At 40.6% G+C, this 25,987-nt stretch overlaps 1 protein-coding gene across 1 annotated transcript; it reads left to right on the top strand.

Annotated features, from left to right (window-relative positions):
• The first annotated feature begins 276 nt into the window (after positions 1-276).
• On the top strand, positions 277-25,780 carry FMR1 (FMRP translational regulator 1). Its single transcript, XM_033137003.1, is given in 17 exon segments — positions 277-553; positions 5,144-5,196; positions 7,397-7,490; positions 8,950-8,984; positions 8,986-9,019; positions 9,665-9,813; positions 10,438-10,531; positions 10,626-10,742; positions 11,469-11,639; positions 11,745-11,823; positions 13,895-14,004; positions 15,878-15,940; positions 19,418-19,504; positions 20,218-20,413; positions 21,312-21,491; positions 22,621-22,703; positions 23,841-25,780. Coding segments are annotated over 17 exon segments (1,758 nt in total). The 5' UTR covers positions 277-502; the 3' UTR covers positions 24,003-25,780.
• The last annotated feature ends 207 nt before the right edge of the window (positions 25,781-25,987 follow it).

The following is a 25,987-nucleotide window of genomic DNA, read 5'->3' as shown; positions in this document are numbered from 1 at the left end:
CTCTCCCGCCGCCGCCGCCGCCTTGGGGCCCCGCCGCGTCACGTGACGGCGCCAGGTTTTTAATGTTTACATTCGAAGCGGGCGGCCCGCGGCGGCGCCCCTCCCCCGCTCCCCGCCTCGTTCTCCTCAGTCGCCTCAGCAGCAGCTTCAGCCTCAGTCTCCTCGGTGGCGTCCTCCCCTCGGCGACCGTTTCGCTTTCATTTCCGGGCGGTAGCGGCGGCGGCGGCGGCGACGCTCGGCAGCCCCAGCCCCCAGCACCACGACAACGGCGGCGGCGACGACGACGGTGGTGGTGGCGAGCCGCGTCGAGGAGGAGGCGAAGGAGGAGCAGCAGCAGCCGCTCGCCGGCCTAAGCCGCCGCCGCTTCTTGCTCCACGCGCCCGCCAGGGACACGGAGTCGGGAGCCCACAAGAAAGGAGGAGCAGGCAGCCGCGCCGCCGGTTGCCTGAGCCGAGTAGGGCCTTCCAGCGCCGCCAGCCCAGCCTCCTGCCCGGCAGCCGACATGGAGGAGCTGGTGGTGGAGGTGCGCGGCTCCAACGGGGCCTTCTACAAGGTAACGGGCGAGGGAGGGGGGCAGGTGCCCGCCTCGCGAAAGGGGCTCCGGGGTTGTAGGCAGGGACCTCCGGCGACCTCTTCACCTGCGCGCCCGCCCCGCTGTCGCCCTTTGGCGATGGGCAGCAGCCCCCTGTGGCTGAAGGGCAGCGGTTTTTTTGAGGGGGGAGCCCTGGCCCCTCTCGGTTTGGCGGCGAGGGTACAGGTTTATTAGGGTGAGTTGGAGCGGGTCCACCTTGCGCGTTCCTCTTCCCTCAGGCCTTGGGCTGACTGGTGTCCTGTTGCCTTTTGCGGGGGGGGGAGTTAATGGTTTGCTTTGTGTCTGTTTTTTAAATTGTTATTATTACGCGTTTTGTGTTTCCAACTTGTATTACTATTCCTTAAGTTTGTATACCGCCTTTTTGCGTTGCGAGCCGCCCCGCGGTCTGCAAAGGGAAGGTGGGCGTACGAATTTAAAGCATGATTTTTAAAAATGCATCAGACCCAACCGCTCCTTCTCCAGTAGTTCGGTCCTGCCACGAGCTGTGCAGAGGCGCCCCAAATGGGAAGCTCAAAAGACCCCGAGCAAGAGAACGGGCTCCCTCCTTGGGGCTTCCAGCAACTGGAATCTTTTACTGCCTCGCAGGCGGCTGGGAGGGTGTGTGTGTGTGCGTGCACTTTGTCCGTGGTTTTTGTTGTTGTCAATTGTACTTTTCAGTTGCTTTATTCAGCGCACACAACCCAAAACTGCAGACAGACGACACACCCACCTGCCTGGCATAGATAGGTTAACTAATATGGAAAAAAGAAATACATGAAAAACATCCCACCCGCTTCCAAATGGCCAATATTGATGGTATATGCAGTTCATTTTGAGTGTGTGTGTATTGTATGCATATACTCATGGAGTCGTTTTTGGTAAAGAGTAGATGTCAGAGTTGGGCAGTGGTTCACCCAACTGAGTTGTGGATACCTAGTTTTGATGAAGGGGGTTAAGGAGTTGAGAGAGTAGGCTAGTGATGCCCGGGGATTATTTCCCTGGATGATTGAGGCATGCATCCCAGAAGCCTTAAAGGTGTATTTGGGGACCCAGTTAAATATTGAAATGAGCGGGGGAAAGAGTAGGTTTTGAGGAAGAGTTGCTGGAGACATTTAACTTCGATTAGGGGATTCTAGTAGATGAAGTAGAAAGAGTGTGGCCATACTTGGTGAGATGCTCAGTCTTTGTTGCTCTGTTATACAAAGTGCACCCAAAAAATTAAAAGTTCTTTAAAATTGAATCCTCATGAGCACCTTTTTCATAGTGTTGACTAACACTATTTCTCACTTCAGATCGGTAGCTGTGTTGGTCCGACGCAGTCAAAATATATAAAAAAATTGTCCAGTAGCACCTTAGAGACCAACTAAGTTTGTTCTTGGTATAAGCTTTCATGTATATTTCGACTATTTCTTGCACCTGTTGTTCAAACTTGCATTGGTCCTAGGTTGGCTTCTGCTGCAACAAATTACCGGTAATACCGTGTTTCTCATAAAATAAGACACCGTCTTATATTTATTTTACTCAGGAAAATAAGCCTATGGCTTATTTTCGGGGGTGTCTTATTTTTTTATTAAGTACCGTACGGTTCTGGGCGCCTGCCTCCTCCTGCTGTGTCCAGCATTGGTGCTGCTGGGTCCAGCTGGCTCGGGGCGCGCGGCCCTGCTGGGCACCGACCCGGCAGGCCACCTCCTCCTCCTCCTGGCTCCCGGAGGCTCGGGGGGCTGCTGGGCGCCGACCTGGCAAGCCTCCTCCTCTTCCTGCCATGGCTTGGAGCCCGGAACTGGCTGTTGCTGCTGAAGTGTTGATAAAGCGCCCAGCAGCGCCGCGCGGATCGCCCCAAGCCGCGACAGGAGGAGGAGGATTCAAATTGCTACCGTACAGAGCACTGCTGGGTCCCGCTGGATCGGGGCTCCACGCGGCGTGCGCTGCAGCTCCTGCCGCGTCCCGCTGGATCGGGGCTCCACGCGGCGCGCGCTGCAGGTCCTGCCGCGTCCCGCTGGATCGGGGATCCATGCGGCGCGGTCTGCAGCTCCTGCTGGGTCCTGCTGGATCGGGACTCCACGTGGCGCACACTGCGGCTGCTGCTGCTGGCTCAGGGCTCCACGCGGCGCGCGCTGCAGCTCCTGCCGGGTCCGGCTGGATCGGGGCTCCACGCGGCGCGCGCTGCAGCTCCTGCCGCGTCCCGCTGGATCGGGGATCCACGTGGCGCGCGCTGCAGCTCCTGCCGCGGCCCGCTGGATCGGGGATCCATGCGGCGCGTGCTGCAGCTCCTGCCGCGGCCTGCTGGATCGGGGCTCCACGCGGCGCGCGCTGCAGCTCCTGCCGCGTCCCGCTGGATCGGGGATCCATGCGGCGCGCGCTGCAGCTCCTGCCGCGTCCTGCTGGATCGGGGCTCCACGCGGCGCGGTCTGCAGCTCCTGCCGGGTCCCGCTGGATCGGGGCTCCACGCGGCGCGCGCTGCAGCTCCTGCCGCGTCCCGCTGGATCGGGGATCCATGCGGCGCGGTCTGCAGCTCCTGCTGGGTCCTGCTGGATCGGGGCTGCAGCAGCAGCAACATCCGGTTCTGGGCGCCAACCCGACAGACCTCTTCCTCTTCCTTGGCGCCCTCCAGAACTGCCCAGCATTACGGCTTATTTTCGGGGTATGTCTTATATTTTGTGAACGCTTGAAAATCCTGCCATGGCTTATTTTATAGGCACGTCTTATTTTATGAGAAACACGGTAGTTAACTTCAAACTGTTAATACATTTGTATCAGTTTGCTGAAGGTTCTTTCACAAAATATTCTCAACCAAATTATTCAGGCATCCTCTGCCTTGTTTCAGCCTTATTGAAATCAAAATCACAATCATTGTGATTCAGATGCTAGCATATCGGAGTATTAGACTTATGCAAAATTAGCTTAATGGCAACATTTGGAACATGAAGTATCATTTATTGTGAATTTAGTTCAAGTACCTGTAATTTCCAAAGGATTCAGTGGTATCAACTTCTGAACCTTAATTTTCCTAAGAACAATACAGTGATACCCCAGGTTACATAAGCGATCCATTCCGGGTTACGGTACGTAACGTGAATGTGCATATCACGAACGCACAAAAAACCCTGGAAGAAGCGCGATTTGAGCACTTCTGTGCATCCGGGGGTCGCGCGTGCTCCGGAAACGCTTGCAAGTTGCAAGTGTTCACAACTCGAACGTCTGCAACACGGAAGGTACGTAACCCGGGGTTCCACTGTACCTGGAGCATACCTAGTCCTCTAGTCATTGCGGTTGGTACAGAAATTGAACTAAAAATCCTAACTTGAGCAGCTAGGATCTGCCTAGATTCTTAGAAGACATATGTGCTTAAAATAGTTTATCACTGTTAACTTTCACTTTTTTATAAACACTAGAAGTTAGCTCTTAATACTTAACACTAGTAGATATTTGGGCATTGTTTCTTCTCTCTGTTCTGTTTGGAGCAACTTTGACCAAAAGAGTTAATACTCAGCCTCTTAAATGACCATATGGTTTAAGACTATAAAACCAATCAAACGGGCCAGACCTAACCAGTAGTTCAGGTGGAAGCTGCCTGCCACATACACTTGATGGAATTTTCTATCTAAACGATGCAAAAGAAGCAAGAATGAACTTGGGAATTGGTTTCTGCAAACGTTACCTACCGGTACTTGTTATTTCCAAACAAGACAGTTAATTTCAATGTATCAAGATAGTTGTGTCCAAACAAGACCATTGCAAGTTATTAGTGGGGGTTTCTGATACTATTTCTTTCATTTTGATGAAATGTGTTTTTACTTTCTAAATGTAGAGGTTTATTAATTACAGGTATCTGTAGAAGTTACATGCACATGAAAGCTCATACCAAGAACAAACTTAGTTGGTCTCTGAGGTGCTACTGGAAGGATTTTTTAAAAAAAATTATTAGGTTTATTAATGTTGCCCTTCATCTGCAATATGTACAGTTAAATTTGAATCCAGCTACAATCAGCAGTTACTTAAATAGAACAAATAAAAGCATCTGCCTATAATACTATGGAAGCATGCAGTGGTTTAAAAAAGTTTTCTATTTCAGGACCACTATGGAAGGTTGCATTTTCTGAATCGGAGGACTTGTGAAAAGATTCCAGATTAAAATTCAGAAGTTACATTTGTCCTCTCTGAGCCTAATCTTGCAATGCTAGTGCACAAATACTGTAGTGACAACTACCTATTCACTGTGTGTGATACCATACTTTCTAAACATTTGAGTAAAGATGTTCTGGGGTGACTGGATTGTAAATCTGCAACTTTAAACACTAACTTTAAACTTTTTGCTGTAACATATTAGTAATAACATTATGCATGCCATACATATATTTTGGTACCCTTTTGCATTTGTCATTTTTTCCTCTTCCATGCATGTAACATGCATAAATTCTTAGCATAGCCAACCAACTACTATATTGTGCCAGTTTGTTGCATTTAGAGTACGGGTTCAGAGTTTCCATAGTATACCATTAAGAATAAGTAATAATTTGTATTTAAATGATATCTTAATAGTAATACCTGTAAATTCTCACTTCTCTTTTGCAGGCTTTTGTGAAGGATGTGCATGAAGATTCAATAACTGTTACATTTGAAAATAAGTACGTATGGCAAATGTTGGAGGCAAATGCATGCTATTATTTCTCACAAGTATACCCTCACCATTAAACACATGGGAAAAATGAGTTGCTGTACACTTAAATAACTCCTCCCCTTTATACCCATAGCTGAAGAGTTCTGTGCATAAAGATGTAGGTTGGCATTGGGATATTTTTTCCATGTGGGGGAGACGTTTCCATAATGCTGTAGAATAATTTATAACCTGAAGAATTGTTGAGAAGTTTTATATAGGGAGATGAATTAAAAGAAACAGCATGTCTGTTAAGATTAATCCATTGCAGTATTAACATTATCGAAAACTAAATTTGTTTTCTTGAATGATTAACACACTAATCCAGTTGTCTTTGGTGAACGAATGACATGTATAAATATTATTGTTTACACTGCTTAGTTTTATAATTAAGTAGTCTATTAATCTTAAGAAAATAACATCAATTGCAGGTTCAGTTGCTCATTTGAAAGCTACCTACAAACACTAACCTTTTGCAGTTGTATGTGGTGTGCATTTCTTTCTTGCTCCAAGATACGAAGTTTCATACCTGAACTCAGGAAGCCATAGTTTATGGTTTTTCATGAACATTCCTTTCTTGGCTGATTGTCTCTTCCCTGCTAGGCTATGGAGGAAACCAGTCACAATCCATGGTTCAGACTTAATGTTAAGCCAGGGATTGTGTTTTCTTTTCTTCATGCACTTGCATGTAGGGGACAAATATACCAGAAAGAAGCAGTCAGGGTAAACCGTAATTGTGGTTTACCGTGACTTACAAATGAGACCTGTGAAAATGTTCAGTCTTGACCTCTTGTATGACAAAGTGATAAACTCTAACCCAAGTGTGCTTTATTGAAATCAGTGAAATGTTCATGTAATGCATTTCACTCACGGCACTCATCTTTTGCTGCCAACTCACATTACTTTTGGTGAAATACTGCCGTGCTTCTCTGTAATATCTCTTAAAATGAGAGGTTAACTGTGTTACAGTCTAACACTTTGTTTCGTCTAACAATACAAACCTGAAAGTCTTATGAGCACCTAAATCAGGACATGTTTTTTGGTTGAGGGTTAAGTTACTATGATTAATAATGGAAAATATAAATATTTTGAAACCTTTCTTTTTTTTCTTTTTGGGGGTTTGTGATTTTGTGTTGACTTGAAATAGTGCTTCAACTGTCAGAATACTGTTCTAAGGTTGATTCCTCCTCCTTTGGAGTTAGTTCAAGAAGCTGTTGTGCTATGACTATTACTCCTATGCATTGAAAGTGAGGATTGGAGAGAGCATTTATACAGTTTGGGACATTTTAAATTGGAGGTGCACAACTCTTATTAATAATAGTAATTTGAGTTGTGCACCTCCAATATACACATTTATGCATGAGCCTTTAAAACATTCTATAACATTAGGCATAATACAAAATAGAAAAGCACATGTCTAGAAGTTCTTCCTCTGCCTCTGTTTCAAAGGTTTTTTCAGCTCTTATCAGAGACTGATGAGAAATAAACTTCCTGATATCTTCGCCTGCCAATCTGCACCATGTAGGATCCCTCTTCTTTAAACTTTTTTCATACATGTTTTTTGTTCCACCACTGTAATGACTTTTCAACAACCTTATTACAGTACTTCGCTTTTTTCTCAGCAACCTGTAGCATGATATTTTCACTAAACTCAAAATTTAGATGAAGGAGAAGCTGTGCAGTCATAATGATGCAACCATTCTATTTTTTATATTATTGAGTGCATTAAACAAAGATTTGAAAATTAGTGTTTTACATTATTGGTGGGGGACTACAAGCTGTCAGGAAATAAGTTACAGTTAGTCCATAGGTCTTACATTGTGCTGGTTTGCGTTAAACTTTGTCAATATAAGTGAAAAGAAATTTATCTGGGGCAATGAGTAAAACAGATTGGTTACACTTTTAAAAGGCCTATTTTTAATATTTCAGAATTACAAATATAAAAATCCATCTCTTTCCCTCATTTAACACTCTTTCCAAGTTAGTTAGCATATATAATCAGTTCATTGCAGACTCCTAATAATTTTGAATTTGTTCAGATTATTCCAGCTCACAGGGTTAGGGTCCAGGTAAGTAATCACTGGCCACTGTTCCTTATTGATGTTGTGTACTTTCTGCTTCACTTGCTTCAGTTACTATTTAATAGCCTTTGCTTTTATTTTGTATTTCAGTTGGCAGCCAGAGAGACAGATTCCTTTCCATGATGTCAGGTTTCCTCCACCTGTGGGTTACAATAAAGATATAAATGAGAGTGATGAAGTTGAGGTAATAACTGTTTTAATTGAAATGTTTAAGTCAGGGGAAAACATAGATAAAATTGTAGGTTTTTTAGAGGAACATAATTGCCGTCTGTGTTAAAACTTCTTTAGGCTACTTTTTCAAGTAGTGTGCATCAGAAGCAATTCACACCCATAAAAAAAATCCAATTGAAAGAAACAATCACACAAAAGATCTAAATCAAAACAAATCATACAAGCATAAGAAATCCAGGAAAACAGTAGGTGTCAGTGTGTGGACATAAAGGTACAGGTGTGCATGAGGTAAAAATAGAACTTTAGATGGTGTCAGGATTTTGTCCTTAAAAAATCTTTCTGTTTACACTTGATTTTCACATTGAGAATCTTACATTATTACTAGTTGAGAGCTGGTGGTGTATGCAGGATGAGTAATATTACATGCAGACTCCAGAAGTGTCAAGGAGATAATTTTTAGCAAAAAATAAAATAAAATGCAATTCTGCAGGCTAGGTCTTCAAAAGAAGAACCCCAAAGCATGCACTGTTTTACTTGGATCTACAATATTTCAGACATTTTCCAATAACCCAAATTATTTGAACTGCAATGTTTGTTTAAAAGCTTTACTTGGAAATTCCTAACTGCACAATCCTCTACATGTCTCCTTAGGAGTTAGTCCAGCTGAATGATTTGTTGAGGCTGAGATGGTGCCCACTGGTGCTGTCCCACAGTCTGCATGCATTCAGCTGTTACACCATGCACAACTGGAACGCCTGGTACAAACTGTATGTGCATATAGTTGTACAGAACCTGCTCAGAGCCATTCTCAACTTTCTCATACTGGCTGAGGCAAAGCCTGATGCTATAATTCCAGTTCCACTTCCATGCATTCATTGAACATGTATGAAGAACCAAAGTATAACTTTGAAACTGCCCAACTGACTCTTAATACATTCACTGTTGTTGTTGTTGTTGTTGTTGTTGTTGTTGTTGTTGTTGTTGTTTGAAACACTGTATTTTTTAGAAATGGAAAACTTGCTGTTGAAAGAGTAGAAAATATCCATTACAAATTCTTTTTCCCACCACACTCGCCTTGAAAAAAATAGCTTCCAGATCATGCCCAGATGAGGTGCAGGATGGCTTTGAATATGACTAGACCTTGTACATTTAATACATTAGAATGATTATGGTGCTACAACTCAGTGGTACGTTAGGGGGATATGAATAATAATCTCTTTTAACTCTAATTTCCAGTATAGTGGGGGCATTATTAGTGTGGTGTACTGTTTAGTGTGGTGTACTGTTTTTTCCACTAGATCATAGAATTGTAGAGTTGGAAGGGTCCAAGAGGGTCATCTAGTTCAACCGCTGCAATGCAGGAATCATTTGCTCAATGTGAGACTTGAACCCATGACCCTGAGATTAAGAGTCATATTCTGTGACTGTCTACTGCATAATAATATGATATTCTACACTGTGATTTTGTTTAGGTTTATTCCAGGGCTAATGAAAAGGACCATGTTGCTGTGGCTGGCTAAAGTGAGAATGATAAAGGGTGAGGTAGGAATATATATATTTTAATATTCTGGCATTGACATGTTAAGTGTAGCTTCTGAATTTCAAGTTCTTGTGGGTCTCTTTTCAAGTACTTTCAATTTATTGGAAATTTCCACCTAGAACCGAAGTTTAAATATGTGTTGAAGGGATGCAGGTAGCGCTGTGGTCTAAACCACCAAGCCTCTTGGATTTGCTGATCATAAGGTTGGCAATTCAAATCTGTGTGACAGAGTGAGCTCCCATTGCTTGTCCCAGCTCCTGCCAACCTAGCAGTTTGAAAGCATACCATCATGAGTAGATAAATAGGTACCACTGCAGCAGGAAGGTATATGGTGTTTCTGTGCGCTCTGGCACTCATCACGGTGTTGCGTTGCTCCAGAAGCAGTTTAGTCATGCTGGCCACGTGACCCAGGAAAGCTGTCTGTGGAAAAACGCCGACTCTCAGCCTGAAAGTGGAGATGAGTGCCGCACCCCATAGTCGAATTCAACTGCTAAGCGTGCAGGGGTTCTTTACCTTAAATATATGTTAAAGCAAAAAAAAAAAGTAGTTTCTCCCAGAAGTAAGTGAGACCCCTTCAAAGTACAGTCGTAGCACACATCACTTCTCAGTTAAACACTCTCTTAGACAATTTTGTTCTTTTGAATTAGTTTTATGTAATAGAATATGCAGCCTGTGATGCTACCTACAATGAAATTGTCACAATTGAGCGTCTACGATCTGTGAATCCCAACAAACCTGCAACAAAGGATACATTTCATAAAATCAAACTTGATGTACCAGAAGATTTAAGGCAAATGTGAGTATAAAAGTCTTTTATAAAGAGTTTTAATCCATTTTTTAAAGTTTCTCATAATAGTTTTTGTTAATACCCCAGTAACAACAAATACATGACTTTTACAAAGATGTTTACAAATACATTGCAATTTAGATAGTTCTGAAAGCCCTGAAAGGCATTGTGTACAGCAACATAACATTTAATTAAAATATTGTATTTATTGCAATGTATTCATGAATATGAATGATTAGGATGCCAAATCTCACCTGTCACTGTTTAATTGCCTGTACATGTATGGGGCAGATAATGACCTAACTAGTTGAAACCAAATAAAAATATGTAACTATAAATTTAACTACTGTTGGAGGCTTGTGAATTATTTCACTTTTGGTCACTTGAAAAAATATTATACATGACTGAGGTTTTTTTTTTTTTTGCTAGACTATGGCATTTCATTGTTACTTGTGATGAGGGTAGGTCAGCTGAGAAGCACAGTGGAGCTCTTGGGCAGCTCGTCTCTTACATCACACTATGGTGCAGAGCATACTAGGTTATACTGTTCTTCATGCAATCCTGTGATTGCTTTTCGATAAGATGGTTCCATTAAATGAACATTCTGAATTTTTTAAGTACTTTGTGTTTTAGGTGTGCTAAGGAATCCGCACACAAGGACTTCAAGAAGGCAGTTGGGGCATTCTCAGTCACATATGATTCTGAAGCCCATCAGCTTATAATTTTGGTATGTGTTTCTGCTTTTGATGTATTCAAACTGTTTTACATTGGATGTGATACTGATCAAAGATCTCTTTTCCTCCTGTCCCCAAATTCTTTAGTCTATTGATGAGGTAACAACAAAACGTGCAAATATGCTCATTGATATGCACTTTCGAAGTCTTCGCACCAAGTTATCATTGATTATGAGAAATGAAGAAGCAAGCAAACAATTAGAGGTACTGTATCTGTTTGTATCTGGGGGAAAAACTGTACTGAAACTCCACTAAAGTTGTATATGCTCTACTGATGCCTCTGTGGAGAGTTTTCAGGTTTGTTCTTTGTTAAATTCTTACTTTTCAAAGTTGCTGCAAAGAAATGATCCATAGTAACAATGTATTACAAGTGATGCTGAAAACAGTTCACACATATTCCTCAATTTCAATTACAGTGGTACCTCCGATTACGAACGGGATCCGTTCTGGAGACCTGGCCGCATCCCAAAAGCTTTGTAACTGGAGACGCCCTTCTGCGCATGCACACAGCACAATTGAGCACTTCTGTGCATGCTCACGCGGCGAAACCTGCATTTGCAAACCGAAGTCTACGTATCCAGAGGGATACGTAAGCTGAAGTACGACTGTATTGGCCCACTGTCCCAAAGTGGTAGACTTCGATATTTAATTCATTGCTAGCAGTAGCCCTTGAAATAGTCCACTGTAGTTTCCATTTTACAGGCTTGCCTAACAGTAACTATTGAGAGACCATATAATTTGAACCTAGCTCAACTTTTGGAATGGTGAATACTTTAAAATGCTAACAGATTTTCCACACGTAATTGCTTTGCTAGCTTAACTGATTCTATTTGTTACTTTTTAAGGAGTCTCAAAGAGAGCATGAGGAACTTTCCTGATTTTGCACTCCTCTAAAGTTTCATTTCTAACCAAGAATGCATCTTTCCACAGAGTTCAAGGCAGCTTGCTTCACGATTTCATGAACAATTCATTGTACGTGAAGATCTAATGGGTCTGGCCATTGGCACTCATGGTGCTAATATTCAGCAAGCCAGAAAAGTACCAGGTGTGACAGCTATAGATCTTGATGAAGACACTTGTACATTCCATATTTATGGGGAGGTGAGTTGCATCTGTTTTTCTCTTTCTCACTTACACACACAAACACAACTCTGATTCTAAGACACTGCAACCCTTTAACATCCATTTTATTTGTATTTCCTATAGGATCAAGATGCAGTAAAGAAGGCAAGAAGTTACCTTGAATTTGCTGAAGATGTCATCCAAGTCCCCAGAAACTTAGTAGGTATGTTGATTTGAACTATGATTTTGAAGCTGTTTGGAACCTAAGGCGAGTGCTGGGATACCAAAGAAGGATGTCAAAAATGCCATAGTGTTTTCAAAAATGCCAAAGTGCATACTTCTCAGCTTGTCAGGTTTCCTAGACTTTGCAGACACCGCAGCAAGGAGATGGCTTGTTCATACCCAAGCAAACATCACACTCTTCAGATACAAAGCAACATACACCACTTTGGCCTGATTTCCCATCACTTCACCTGACCAGATGAGGGCATAGGTGGCAAATACCCAAATCTCACAGATAGTTTCCCATTTCTGGGCTCAGAGCCCAGCAGCCGAAGCCCACAGATAAGGGTAACATCAAAGCATGCCAATTAGTCTATATCAAAGCAAGTGAATATAAACATATATGAGCTCATTCATGATTACATCAACTACCAATTAATTTTGGCATTTTCAGAGCTTCTGGAAAAGTTTACCATTGGTTCAAAAGCTAAGCAATAGTTATGATAATAGAGCCTCTGGAATTTGAAGCATGGGAAGCCTTAAGTAAAATTTAAAGTAATAATTTGGACAATTTGGAACTTTTTTGTTTTATAATTGGAGAAATAATTTGGAATGTAATTTGGAATGTTTCATATGATTTTGTTTTATTGGAAACCTTAATAAATATGATTTGTAAAAAACAAAACAAAAGCTAAGTCAGTGCTCTTTTCCTTGGAAAGATCAGAAGACTATTTGAAACATGGCTATTCTGTTCTTTAAGCTTCAATTGTGATACATGTGTTGTGGTTTAACATCCTAACAATACACACCATAAAAAGGCCACACTTAGCTTCTCAAAACCATGCACTAGACAGCTTTGAGTTAAAAGATGCTTTTCTATATTAACACTGAGGGCATTTACCTGGCTTTTGGAATAGGCATTTTAAGTGATCACTTGTTCTATATTTTATCTTTTAATTATGTCTCTTACTGGATCCAGCGTCTAGCAATTGATTACATGCACTAGAGCCAGGAGATGCCATCCTGCGTATTACAAATATCTGGGAAGCTCATATGGATAACTTTGTGCTCCTCTTTTGTGCCTTTCCACTATCTGAACATTTCAGTTCTCAAATTATGAATACTTGACTTGCTAGCTAAACAGCATAATATTTACTTTTCCTCATTGAGAGACACTATTTTGCCCACTGAATCAGCGCTTGCTTACTTAACATTCTGCACCCCAAAAGCTGGAAGAACCACTTTGTTTAATTGAAATAAGTGTTGACATATTTCAATTTGACTTCAGTTTCATAATTAGTTTATTTATAAATGTTATAAATAAGTTTATTTTATTTATAAAAATATATCATAAAAATAACAAAGTAGTTTACAATAATGACTATAATAAAACACACCCAAAAATCCAAGACCCTTTGCTAATTGTTATGGAGAGGTGTAGCCTTATATCCTATTATTATATTTTTAAAAATTTAGAGTCAAAAAGAAATCTGTCTCTTGCGTTTAAGTAGATAGAATTCTGCAGTGCATGAGGATCAAATAACTGCAAGTTATAGGGTTGTATGAAGACTAGTTACAGTAACCAGGTAGCAAAGTTGCATTTTTAGGAGATAAACTGATTAAAAAATGGGGATATGCAATTGAAGTTACTGTACTGTTTTTAAAATGATCCTTTTTCATTATGCTAATCATGATCTAAAACATCTGGAGCACCTGATTTGGGATAAGATGAATGTACATTGCTGTTTTGTGATAATGTGGGTTTTTGTTTTGTTTTGTTTTAGTTGGTCCAATTTTTTAAGCCATAGGCTAGTAGAAAAGCATAAATACAATAATAAATGAAGATGGAGCATGTGTGCGTGCATGGTTCTCAATCTCACAGCGACGCTTCTATGTGCAATCAACCAAATTCACTTACAAGCCCCATGGAAGGGAGTGGTTGGTATGCGAACTTACTGCAGCAACACATGGTTGAAACTTTCAGATAGTTGCTGAAAGACCTTTTGTGCTAATCTTTCTACTTATCTGAGCAAAACCCTAAAGTCTCCATGTTGTGTATGTTTTTATAATAGGAAAAGTTATAGGAAAAAATGGAAAACTCATTCAAGAGATCGTGGATAAATCAGGTGTTGTAAGAGTGAGAATTGAGGCTGAAAATGATAAAAATATTCCACAAGAAGAGGTATGTGAAGTGAAGTAAATGGACTTGATTTATATGCTGTTTCATATTTAGCGAGGGTGGGGGGACAGATGCATTTTCCTAAGCACTGTCCATTATGCATATAGGTTCTAAGTAAACAACCCTGCATAATTATGTTTGATCTGTTTAAATAAACCTCTGTTTCAAGAATAATATTTCATTATACTTAAAAGTGCCATTAGTTATCCTTTATTTTTAGCCTGGTGAAATGGGTCGCTATTTCCATTTTAGAGATTAAGAACTTGAATTAGGAGAGAGGGGAACTTTCCCCATGAATACACAGCGGGTCCATGGCAGAGGTAAAATTTAAACCAGGATGCAAGTCCCAGCAGTAGCTTATCTGATAACATGTGCTTGCTATTGTTGAAAACTGAAGGTTTTCCTTTATTATATTTGGATAATTTGTACCAGGGTGGATTTGATTTAAATAAAATTGATTTAAATCATTTTATTTTATTTTACAGAAAGACTCGTTCTTGCTGGTATAATCTTAATATTTACAACCAGAGGAAGGTTTTGGTTTTGGAATAATAAATTTTCAGAGTAGTTTATACAGTTATATCAAAAATTACTGATTTGGTTATACTATTAGAAATACATAGGCAGATAATTATGAAATTATTGTGAGGTTTAATAAGTAAACTGTTTATATTTGGACAACTTTTCTGCTGCACTTTATTGGAAGGAGAAAAATAATCATTTCCTTAATAACAATTTAAGCAATTTATTTAACTGAAGCAATAACATTATAGCATATGTATCCATGTTTGTTAACTGGTGTGGTTAAATGTTCTTTGTTTTAAAAAAATAACAACTTAGTTTTAGCACACATGAAAAACTTAAAACATTCCCTTTTTCCTGATGCATAGCCTTTGGGCTATAATGCAACTTAAATAGAAAACTATCTGTAGAAACATTTTTCCTCCAGAAGCATTTTATTTTTAAAAATCTGATTTAAATTTTTAAAAATCTGATTTAAATTTAAAAATATGTTTTTTAAAAAAATAATATTAAAAAAATCATTGGTTTTTATCCACCCTGTTCTGTACATTGATAGCAAACCATTTTCCATGTATAAATTCTTGTGTAGCAAAATGTCACCATGCACATACAAGTCAGTATCAGCAGACTTGTGTGAATCCCAAGGTTTTCAAAGGTATAATTGGGATTGACCATGCTCAATGGACATTAAAAATTAGTTGACTGTGGAAGGCATATGAAATGGAGAATTGTAGAATTGACTGGCTTAGAACCCAGGCATCTTAAAGGGTCATAATACAGACTTCCTTTTTTTAGTTTCTGAAAGAGCAACATATGCATATATGCGAACATCGAGAGCTGTATTTCCATTTCAGAATTTAAGTATATCTCGCAGCTTAGGTTTTGGTGATGGTCTTTATATCCTGCTCTATCTTATGGGCTCAGAACTTTAATAGATTGAGTCCAAAGTTTGGTGGTGGTATTTAGCCAAAAAATTGTATTGTAGAAGTTCAGTTAGTTCCAATAGCATACTTGTCACTTGCCTTTGTTTCTTTAGCAAACACCTGTATTAATAAATATTTGTAAACAAATCTGTTGCATTGGGCCGTTGCATAATTTATTTGGAACTATAAAGTGCTTGTATGGTGACAATGTCTCAAAAAGCAGAAAGTAACTACTGCAGAGAGATGCTTGCACACTTAAGGTTCTACCAGTGTAAACTGTAAATTAGGCATAAACCTATTTGCAGTTTTCAAATGCTTCTTTAAAAGGTGGGTTGCAGTGTTTATATCCTGTCAAGTTTTGAGTTGGAGGTTCTGTGTTAACTCCTATGTATTTAATGACATCACTAATACTTGCATTCCTTACACTGCAGGCGTTAGTTGTGTCATCAACTGTAGCAGGGAGAAAGCAAAAACCTGAACTCAAAACTTGGCAGGTAAGTAACATTTAACCTCCCCCCTCGTTTTTTCTCTTCTTTTGCAAGTTGATTTAACACTTAACATATGTGATAACTGAAGGGTAATTTTTTAACAGATAAATATACATATAACATGGAACTATGGAAAGGGGAAGGCATGGTTTGCTGGGGAGAGGATACTGTTGGAGAGGTGGGGGATCCAGATTTCTACTGGCAATCGCCTCCCAATCTCTTGCCCATTCTTTATTTACCGTATATCGCAGCGTATAAGGCGACTCGGCGTATAAGACGACCCCCCAACTTTTTATGTGAAAAAACAGAGTTTGGGGTATACTCACCCAGCCCGGGATCCATGGCTGCTGAGGCGGCGGCAGCGGCGGGGAGAGTGTCCCTCGCGCCACACAGGAGATCTCCGCGCTTGCCGCCCAAGCGCACAGCGGCCTCCATGGCTGCTGAGGCGGCGGCAGCGACGCCTGGGGCAGCGGGAAGAACCTCCCCGTCGCCCCAAAGGAGGCCTCCGCGCTTGCCACCGAAGCGCAGGACGGCCTCCACGGCTGCTGAGGCGGCGGCAGCGACGCCTGGGGCAGTGGGGAGAACCTCCCCGTCGCCCCAAAGGAGGCCTCCGCGCTTGCCGCCGAAGCGCAGGACGGCCTCCACGGCTGCTGAGGCGGCGGCAGCGACGCCTGGGGCAGTGGGGAGAACCTCCCCGTCGCTGCACAGGAAGCCTCCGCGCTTGCCGCCCACGCCCAGCCCGGGCTCCATGGCGGCTGAGGCAGCGGTTGCGGCTGGAGCGCCGGGGAGAGGCTCCATGTAGCCAGTGGCGGGGCGGAACTCCGGGTCACGTCGCATGATGTAGCCGGCGTACAAGACGACCCCCGACTTTAGAGAAGATTTTTCGGGCTTAAAAAGTCGTCTTATACGCCGCGATATACGGTACTTGGTGAACTAACTATTGTGTCCAGGAGCTGTCATGTTCATGCCTATGCCCCCGGGGGCATAAGGGAATTAGAGGTGTCATTGAACTGTCTTTTTCCTCTTGGGTAGGCTGCAAATCCTTCTGGTCTTTGCTCCCTGACTTTACAAAATGTAACGTGTCATTTAATTGAGGTAACCACTCCCCTAGGACTATTGTGCCCTCTCATCTGCTGGTCCTGTTGATGAACACCAGGCTGGTCCTTAACAAAATCTCAAATCTGATTCTGGATAAGGGAACAGACCTGCTATATATTACCAGAACCTGGATGAATCAGCTGGATAAAATCTATGTGACCCAGCTTTGCCCACCTAGGTACTCAGTGCATCACCAATCCAAATTAGATGGTCTGAAGGGGAGTCATTGTCCACAATGGGTAATTATGTTCAAAATAATAATAATAATAATAATAATAATAATAATAATAATAATAATAATAATAATATAATTATTATTTATACCCCACCCATCTGGCTGGGTTTCCCCAGCCACTCTGGGCGGCTCCCAGCAAAATATTAAAAACACGATAAAACATAAATTATTAAAAACTTCACTAAACAGGGTTGCCTTCAGGTGTCTTCTAAAAGTCAAATAGTTTATTTCCTTGACATCTGATGGGAGGACGTTCCACATGGAGGGTGCCACTACTGGGAAGGCCCTCTGCCTGGTTCCCTTTAACCTCACATCTTGCAGTGAGGGAATCACCAGAACATGAAACCCCCTCTTCTTTACTGGCTATGAGAGTTGTACCTGGTGTCAAAGAAATTGATTTGGGCTGCTGTGGGTGTCCTGTCAACCTCAGAAGCCCACTGTTGAAATTCTGCAAGGCAATTGCCTGCCTCCATGTGAAGCTAAGTATTGCCATTGATAAAGTTTCTGAAGTGTACCAGCGTACCGTCCTGTCCATTTTTATGGAATCAGTTGCAGTTACTCATTCCTGAAGATGTACACAAGATGTATGCAGCTTGCTATGCTCTCTGCCCATGCCCATCCTGTCTGGTTTGCATCTGAGAGTTGGGAACACTGTTTTAGGATGGTTTTACTCCTGTGTACAGGTTCTCTTCCACCTTGAACTGGACAACTGTGCCTGGGCCCCTTGCATCGTTCCAGAAGGCACAATTTTCTCCCCATTGCTATTTAATACCTATATGAAGCTGTTGGGTGCATTCATTTGGAGGTTTGGGTCAAGGTGTCACCAGTATGCTGAAGATACCCAAACAGCTACTAAATTCTTACAACATGTAGACACTATGGATGGGCAGTTCCCAGGCCTGACAATTGAGTTGTATACCAGCTCTGGGTGGAGTTTTACTCTAAAGGAGCTGATGCATAGTTTGACTCTGCTGCTCAACCAATTGCTACCTCTAGAAACCCAGCTGGCCTCATTGTCTTGGAGCGTTTATTACCAATTTCAGTTGGTGTGCTAACTTTGACTGTTCCTTGCCATGATGGTCCACGCAATGATAAACTCATGATTAGACTCTTTCAGTGCTCTGCACATGGGGCTACTCTTATGCCTGGTTCAGAAGTTGCAACTTCAGATGTGTTCATGGCACACTCAGCATTGAGATCAGCATCTGTTGCCTACTTACTTGTGAGCCAAATTCAATGTTTTGCTGATTTTATCCTGGGACAAGGATATCTAGCAGACCACCTCCCACAGTACAGATCAGGCTAATTTGTAAGATCTTCTGAGGAAACACCACTGGTCAGTTCATGACCAGCATGTTGACACTTTGGGACAATGCAAAAGTGGTCCTTTTCAGTGATAGCACCCACTTTCTGGAATCCCCTTCCTCAAGTAATTCATGAGGAAGAGATAGTACTGACTTCCAAACAATTCTTTAAACCTTTGTTGGCTTACACCTTCCTCAACTGACTTGTTTTCTTTTTCTTTTGTACACTGCTTGGCTTTAATTGAGATGTACATGTAGCTCACAACTACTTGCGTTTAACATGTGAGATTTCAATTTTGCACAGTAGAAATAACACAGATTAAATACATGAAACGCAGAGTCCCTTTTTGTGCAGTTTCCCCACTCAGAAAGAGCTTTTAAGCTCTCTGCCTTGCTCGCAGGGTGGAGGGTAGGCCTATTCAATGCAACAGCTCCAGAAGATAAGAATGCTCCCCCAGGGGGAGTTCCAAAGTGTGGTTTTTGTGTATATATCCACCATCTCCAGAATGTAACCCTCACGTAAGATGTGAGTTATCTTTATTATGAATAAATATAATATTTTTATAGAATTATATCCAAAGTTCTACTCAGAGAAGACCCATTGAAATTAATGGACATGACTAACCTAGGTCCATTAATTTCAGTGAATTTAGTTGGAAAGAACCCACAGTCTTTATTATTTGCTTTCGTATTCTATGCTGCTTAACATAATTCACATAGATTTTAAATGCCATCTGGAAAGTTATGAGTATCGACAGAGCTAGGAATGTTCATTCTTTTCCTAAAGAAATTGCAATTGCTATGACTTTGCACCTGAAGATCTCTGATTCACCAATTTCTTTCTAGGGAATGGTTCCTTTTGTCTTTGTGGGAACCAAGGACAGCATTACGAATGCCACAGTTCTTTTGGATTATCACCTCAACTATTTAAAGGTAAGGAAAATGAACATACTTTGTGGGGAGAGGAAAAGTTAGCTTAGAACAGGGATGTCCAACCGGTCGATTGTGATCTACTGCTAGATCCATGTGAGGTTTTGGTAGATCGCGGTCAATCTCTGGCTCCCTTTCCTTAGCGCCCCTAAAACTGACTCCATAGTTGTATGATCTCTGGAAGGGAAGACGGAGCTTTCTCTGTGCTGCTGTTTTGATCCATAGCAATCTTTTTGTGAGTGACTACCCCTTTGTTCCTAGCCTTTCCCCTCAAAAAAGTTTTTTTTAAAAAAAAAAAAAAGCTCAACAACTACGAGCTGACACCCCCCCCCCAGAAAAAACAACTTTGAGCTGAACCCTCCCAAAATGGGGCTTTCCTTCCCAAGAAAAGCTCAACAACTTTGAGCTGAACCCCAGAAAAACGGGGGTAGACCACTGCCAGTTTTTAATTCTGAAAGTAGATTGCAGTCTCTTGAGAGCTGGCCACCCCTGGCTTAGAACAATGGTTTGTGATATTTTTCTGAGTTTCTAAACTAATTCAAATTCTGAGGTTAAATAGCTATGTAGAAAACAGAATCCTTAACAATGCTGAGTGGCTGGTTTAAATCCTTACGTTATATATTTCTTAAGCCAGTTGTGGAAGAAGCCAAACCTCATACCAAGACACTTAATAAGATTGGTCAAAATGGCAGCAATTCTGTAACTTATTTCTATAGGAAGTCGATCAACTGCGTCTAGAGAGATTGCAAATAGATGAACAGCTTCGACAGATTGGGGCCACTTCTAGACCACCACCAAACCGCACAGATAAAGAAAAAGGATACATGGCTGATGATGGCCCAGGCCTTGGAAGAGGTAGCAGACCCTACAGAAACAGAGGGCATGGGAGACGTGGACCAGGCTATGCTTCAGGTAAGTAACTTGGATTGTTCAGACTTGTACCCTCTGATTTGTTATGTGCCTTTATTTGTTCATGTAAAGTAAGTGGTGAATGTGGTTGAGTATGTCTAAAAATGTGAATGAGTTGCAGAGATGGAAATAAATGTGATTTCTACATAATTGTCGTGACACCTACTATGTTCATTGTCAGGTTCATTTGGTTATCTGTTAATTTCCATTCTGAAATACTATACAGATTGAACATCTATAAATTGATTGCAGTAACTTTATTAACATGCTAATGTACCTTGAGTTGAAAGTAATGTATTGAGTTCAAAGATCCTAATTTCTTATCCAGAAAGAGAAATCACCTCTTCCATTATCCATAGTTGGATAGTGAGGTTCTCATTTGTTTCTGGGTGCTGTATAACAAACTACAAAAACGCCAAGAAAAGCTTTTCTTTTTAGTGAAATTTTGACATTGGCATGTGAACTGTATTGGTCAGTGTCTACAAACTGTTGTGAATATAATTCAGTCTACACGTTGTGCTTGTCACATGAAAGTCACTTGCAGTAGTCTTAACAAGCCATTCTGTACAATTTCATCATGCATGCAACATGTAATCAGGACTCTTATTGCAGCTATCTCAAAGCAAATTTTAAACAACAGCTCATATAATGAATTTCTCTTCATTCTTAGCGCCAGTGAATTGAGCTGAGATCCCTTTTCTGAAACAGATAAGATGCTTAAATTAATCTAGACTAGAACTTTACTTTTACATTGTCCTTGCTAAGAAATACTACAGAAACAATACGAAATTAATATTTTAGAAAGGCTAGTTTTAACTGGTGGTTCATTCAGTTGGTTGGTTTTTTCTAAAATATTGTGAAAATAGACTGTGGTATGTCTTGGTTTTTTAAACTTTGATAGGAGCTAATTCTGAAGCATCAAATGCTTCTGAAACAGAGTCTGATCACAGAGATGAGCTTATCGACTGGTCGTTAGCCCCAGCAGAAGAAGAGCGTGACAGCTACCTTCGCAGAGGAGATGGGCGAAGACGTGGTGGAGGTGCACGTGGTCAAGGAGGAAGGGGTCGGGGAGGTTTCAAAGGTGAGTAAATGATTATGATACTACATAGCAGATGAGCTATTAGAGCTCTTGATCATGTCATGTACAGCTGGTGTATGTCTGAAATGAAGAAATGAAGCTAGTAGATTTGCTGAACAACATTGTAACTGTAACAAAAACAAACAAACACCCCTTTAAAATGAATCTGGCCAACCCATATTCCATGCGAACTGAGGGTAGAGGCAAAATAGCAACTGGAATTTCCAGGAAGCAAGGAGTGAGAAAATACAGAGGAGAAATACATATCAATAAATACTGTTGCCCACTCACAAGAAGGCCACCAAATCTACCCAATTAGCAAGCTGTTTTGTTCCTACACAATATATGTCCCTAAAGTTGCTTATCAAGGCAGGTTTGCTGTAGGTCCCACCCTAAGCTACTGATCAGAGGTGATTCTGTGACTCATTTCCCTTAAATGTTTTATGATTTTTATCTGTCTTAATGTGTCAACATCTAATTTTCACCAGAAAATGTCATTCCTTTTTTTACATTTATATATCACTTTCCTCCCAGTATACTTAGTGCAGTTTACTATTTTAAAAGTACCATATTTTTCCATGTATAAGACACCCCCCATGTATAAAGACAACTCGTGTGTGTGTGTGTGTGTAGATATATATATATATATACACACACACATACATACAGTGGTGCCCCGCTAGACAAAAAAAATTCGTTCTACGAGTGTCTTCGTAGAGCGATTTTTTCGTCTAGCGAAGCACCAATACAAAGTAGCGGTTTTGCAGGGCAGCCTTCCGCTAGTGAATGCCTTTCGTCTAGCGAGGCATTCGTCTAGCGGGGCACCACTGTATATATATATAATCAAAGCACCAGTATATTTAGTACCATATATTTAAACAGCGATCAGGTTGAACAAAGTTGTCGAGCTTTTCTTCAGCAATCACAAGCTTGCCCAGTCCACCACCACTGAGCCTGTGCTGAACACAACCCTCTGTGCATTCACCATCCATGTATAAAACAACCCCCAATTTTTGACTATTTTTTAAAAGCAAAATACGTTGTCTATACTCGGAAAAATACGATAAGATCCCCCCCCCAAAAAAAAAACCAATAACAGGAAAGACTTCTAAAATCCATCTTTGATGTGCAGGAAATGATGAACAGTTGCGAACAGATAACCGTCAACGTAATTCAAGAGATACTAAAGGGAGAACAGCAGATGGGTCACTTCAGGTAAAAAAATCATTTGTTTATTTATTATCTATGCACTCATCAGCATTGCATAAATGGAGTTGCTCTTGATAGTCATGGAGTGATGCATCCATGCTCACCTATCCCTGTTTGCATAAGAGTCTCCCCCGCCCCTGGCAATTCCGTAACTTTACATTTGGTCATTGGAAGTTGCCTCAGTAATGGTATATTACTGCCAATGACTGAAGACGTTCATTAGCAGAAGGGGGGGGGCGCTAATATTTAGCAATTCCTTTTTCATTCCCTTGTGTGCTCCTAAATCTGCCTGAGTAAAAGGAACACTTTGAGCTGGTGTAGGAGGGGTGGGAATTACCTAAAATTGTCATCGCCTCCCCCAGTTCCGCTGGTGATTACCATCTGTCAGTGAACAGACACCGTTTGGTACCACCCAAATTAATTTTACTTGGGTTTTTAATCTCCATCATTCCCAAAGGATCAAGTAGAGTAATACTTTTGAACAGTTGACTTAATAAAAGCTCTGAAATGCATTTTTAGAAATTAGAAATCCTATTTCTAAAAATACACAAAAATAAACTACTGCTTAGCTTTGACTACTAAATGCTTACCTATAGAAGATCAACTTCCATCTTATTTGGAAGGTAAATTTCAGGTTTTGTTGGGTTTGCCTAGGAAACCAATCCTGCAAATTTACTAATAGCTATGATACATATAGTCAGACGTTGCTGAAAGTTCTGACTTTAATACAAGCATAAATGCCTGAACAGGATTAAAAATAAATTTGGTTCCTTTTAACGGCACTTCTAGAATACAGTGGTGCCTCGCTAGACGAAAAACTCGCTAGATGAAGGCATTCGTCTAGCGGAAGGCTGCCCCGCTAGACGAAAAAGTCTATGGGGCTGCCTCGCAAGACAAAAAATTTTCGTCTTTTTTTTTTTTTTTGCGGAGCGCGGCTGTCATTGCCGCTCCACAAGACGGAAAACCCGCTAGTCGAAAATTTTCGCAGAACGAATTATTTTCGTCTAGCGGGGCACCACTGTATATTTTATTTGAAGAAGGGGGAGAACTTATTAGAAAAAAGTGCTCTCCAACAAGTCTTGATAAATGTTCCTTTTTAATTTATCAAAGGGGTATGCTTTATATAACTCTAATTTGTTTCAGATCAGAATTGACTGCAATAATGAAAGGAGTGTCCACACTAAAACATCACAGAATACCTCCAATGAAGGTAGCCGGTTGCGCACGGGTAAAGATCGTAACCAGAAGAAAGAGAAGTCGGACAGCGGGGATGGTCAGCAACCGTTGGTGAATGGAGTACCCTAAACTGCATAGTTTGAGAAGTTATATTTCCTAAACTGTTTCAGTAAAACTTATTCCACATTAGATAAACTTATTAGGCCAAAGACAAATAGTAGGCAAGATGGCGCAGGGCATGAAATGAATATAAAAAGTTCTTTTCGCCTTTTTGAAACATCAGTATGCAGTTTTTTCAAAATAAGATGTTTTACTTGCATTAAAAATACCTTGAACTTCTGGAAAAATTGCTTTTAAGTACATATTGCACTTCAAACGATGAAAGAATCCATTTGTTTGTTTTTGAAATAATGAAACTGTGCATTGGTATTTCTGTTCAGTTGTACCATTTCAATGAATTGGTCAAAATCACTGCTAAATTTCAATTTTTAGAATAAATAGTGTTTGCAGTAATCAGATTGGGCTTCTGTTTTTAATCTTTTAGAAGTTAACTCACCTTAAACATTAAAAGGTTCTGTTTTATGTCCTGTGTCAGTTCACATTTTGGTTCACTTTTTCAGATTTTAGTGAACCTCTCGATATATGTGTAATGTAACTAAATTGTCATTTTCATTAGCAAAAAGTTGTATGATCTGTGCCTTTTTTATATCTTGGCAGGTAGGAATACTATATTTGGATGCAGAAATCAGGGAAGCTGAGTTGGGAACACTAAATGTACAATATATGTAGCAAAACTTCTCCAACAATTAGTACTTTATTAGAAGAATGCATGCTTTCCATATTTTTTCCTTGCATAAACATCCAGTTAGGCAGTTTTAAGAATAGGAAATTTATTTTGCACTGAAATAATGGCAGATTGTGTTACTGAGATGATGTGTTTGGTTTTTGTTTCCTTTTAAGACAGGACAAGAGAAGTTTTTTGTATTTTGTTTTTTAAAAAACCTATTTCCATTTGTGATAAACTAAAACAATTCATGGTTACTGAGGGAACAAATGGTAACTTGTTCATAAGCTAGTAGTTTGTGCCTGCTGTTGGCCAGAGGATCAATTTTAAAGAATAGCTTTCTTTTTAGTTCCCCTACATTTTTGTTTGAAATTTGGAATCTGTCTCAGATGAGAAAGGAAGTTGATTTCTATATGTGAAACTTAGAAAAATTCAGGGATAGTGTAGTTCAACAGCCTTGGAAACAGAACAGTCTTACAAGGTCTCGTGTACAAGTAGATTCAAAAAATGTTACTGAAGTTGGCATAAAGTTTAGTTGCCCATAATAGGGGTGGGGGATGCTTTTTATTTCGGATCATGAATGAAATTGTACTTGCAAAAAAAAAAGTGTAATAGGACTTTCATTTTAAGCTATTCTATTTTTCTTAAATTACTCCAGTAGGAGTGTGGGTGATTATGTACAGAATTGTACAAACCTGGCCCTTGTATCTGCATGTTGTGCGTTTTTGTTTCTCTGCTGCTTTTTCTCCGCCCACCCGCCCCCTTGCATACAAGCAAGCATATAAAAATGGCAACGAACTGCACACAACTTAACAAATATTAAAAAGTCTTAAATATTGCCAAACTTTAAATGTTGATTTCTAGTTATTTATTTTGGGGGAATGTATAGTATTTGAAAAACTGAAATTGGTACCTTGCACACATCATCTGTAAGCTGTTTGGTTTAAAATACTGTAGATAATTAACCAAGGTAGAATGACCTTGTAATGTAACTGCTCTTGGGCAATATTCTCTGTACATATTAGCTACAACAGATTGGATTTTATGTTGACATTTGTTTGGTTATAGTGCAATATATTTTGTATGCAAGCAGTTTCAATAAAGTTGGATCTTCCTCTGCTAATGGATGTTGATGCAATCTTTATAAATGATTGCTTTTCAAAAAATCAACTTAAAAAGAAGCAAGAACCTATTTTATTTCTGTGTTAAATTGGAAATATTGTTTACTCCAGATGTGTGAAAGCTGAAACATTTTCAGTTTCAAGGATTTGGCTGGTAATGTGCCATTACTGGTTGAACCGTACATATTTAGCAATTATATGCACTAATT

The sequence above is a fragment of the Lacerta agilis genome, chromosome Z (genome assembly GCF_009819535.1).
Source record: "Lacerta agilis isolate rLacAgi1 chromosome Z, rLacAgi1.pri, whole genome shotgun sequence".
In the NCBI taxonomy this organism is placed as follows: domain Eukaryota; kingdom Metazoa; phylum Chordata; class Lepidosauria; order Squamata; family Lacertidae; genus Lacerta; species Lacerta agilis.
The sequence above is the reverse complement of the archived record's forward strand: the minus strand, read 5'-3'. Positions and strand labels throughout refer to the sequence as shown.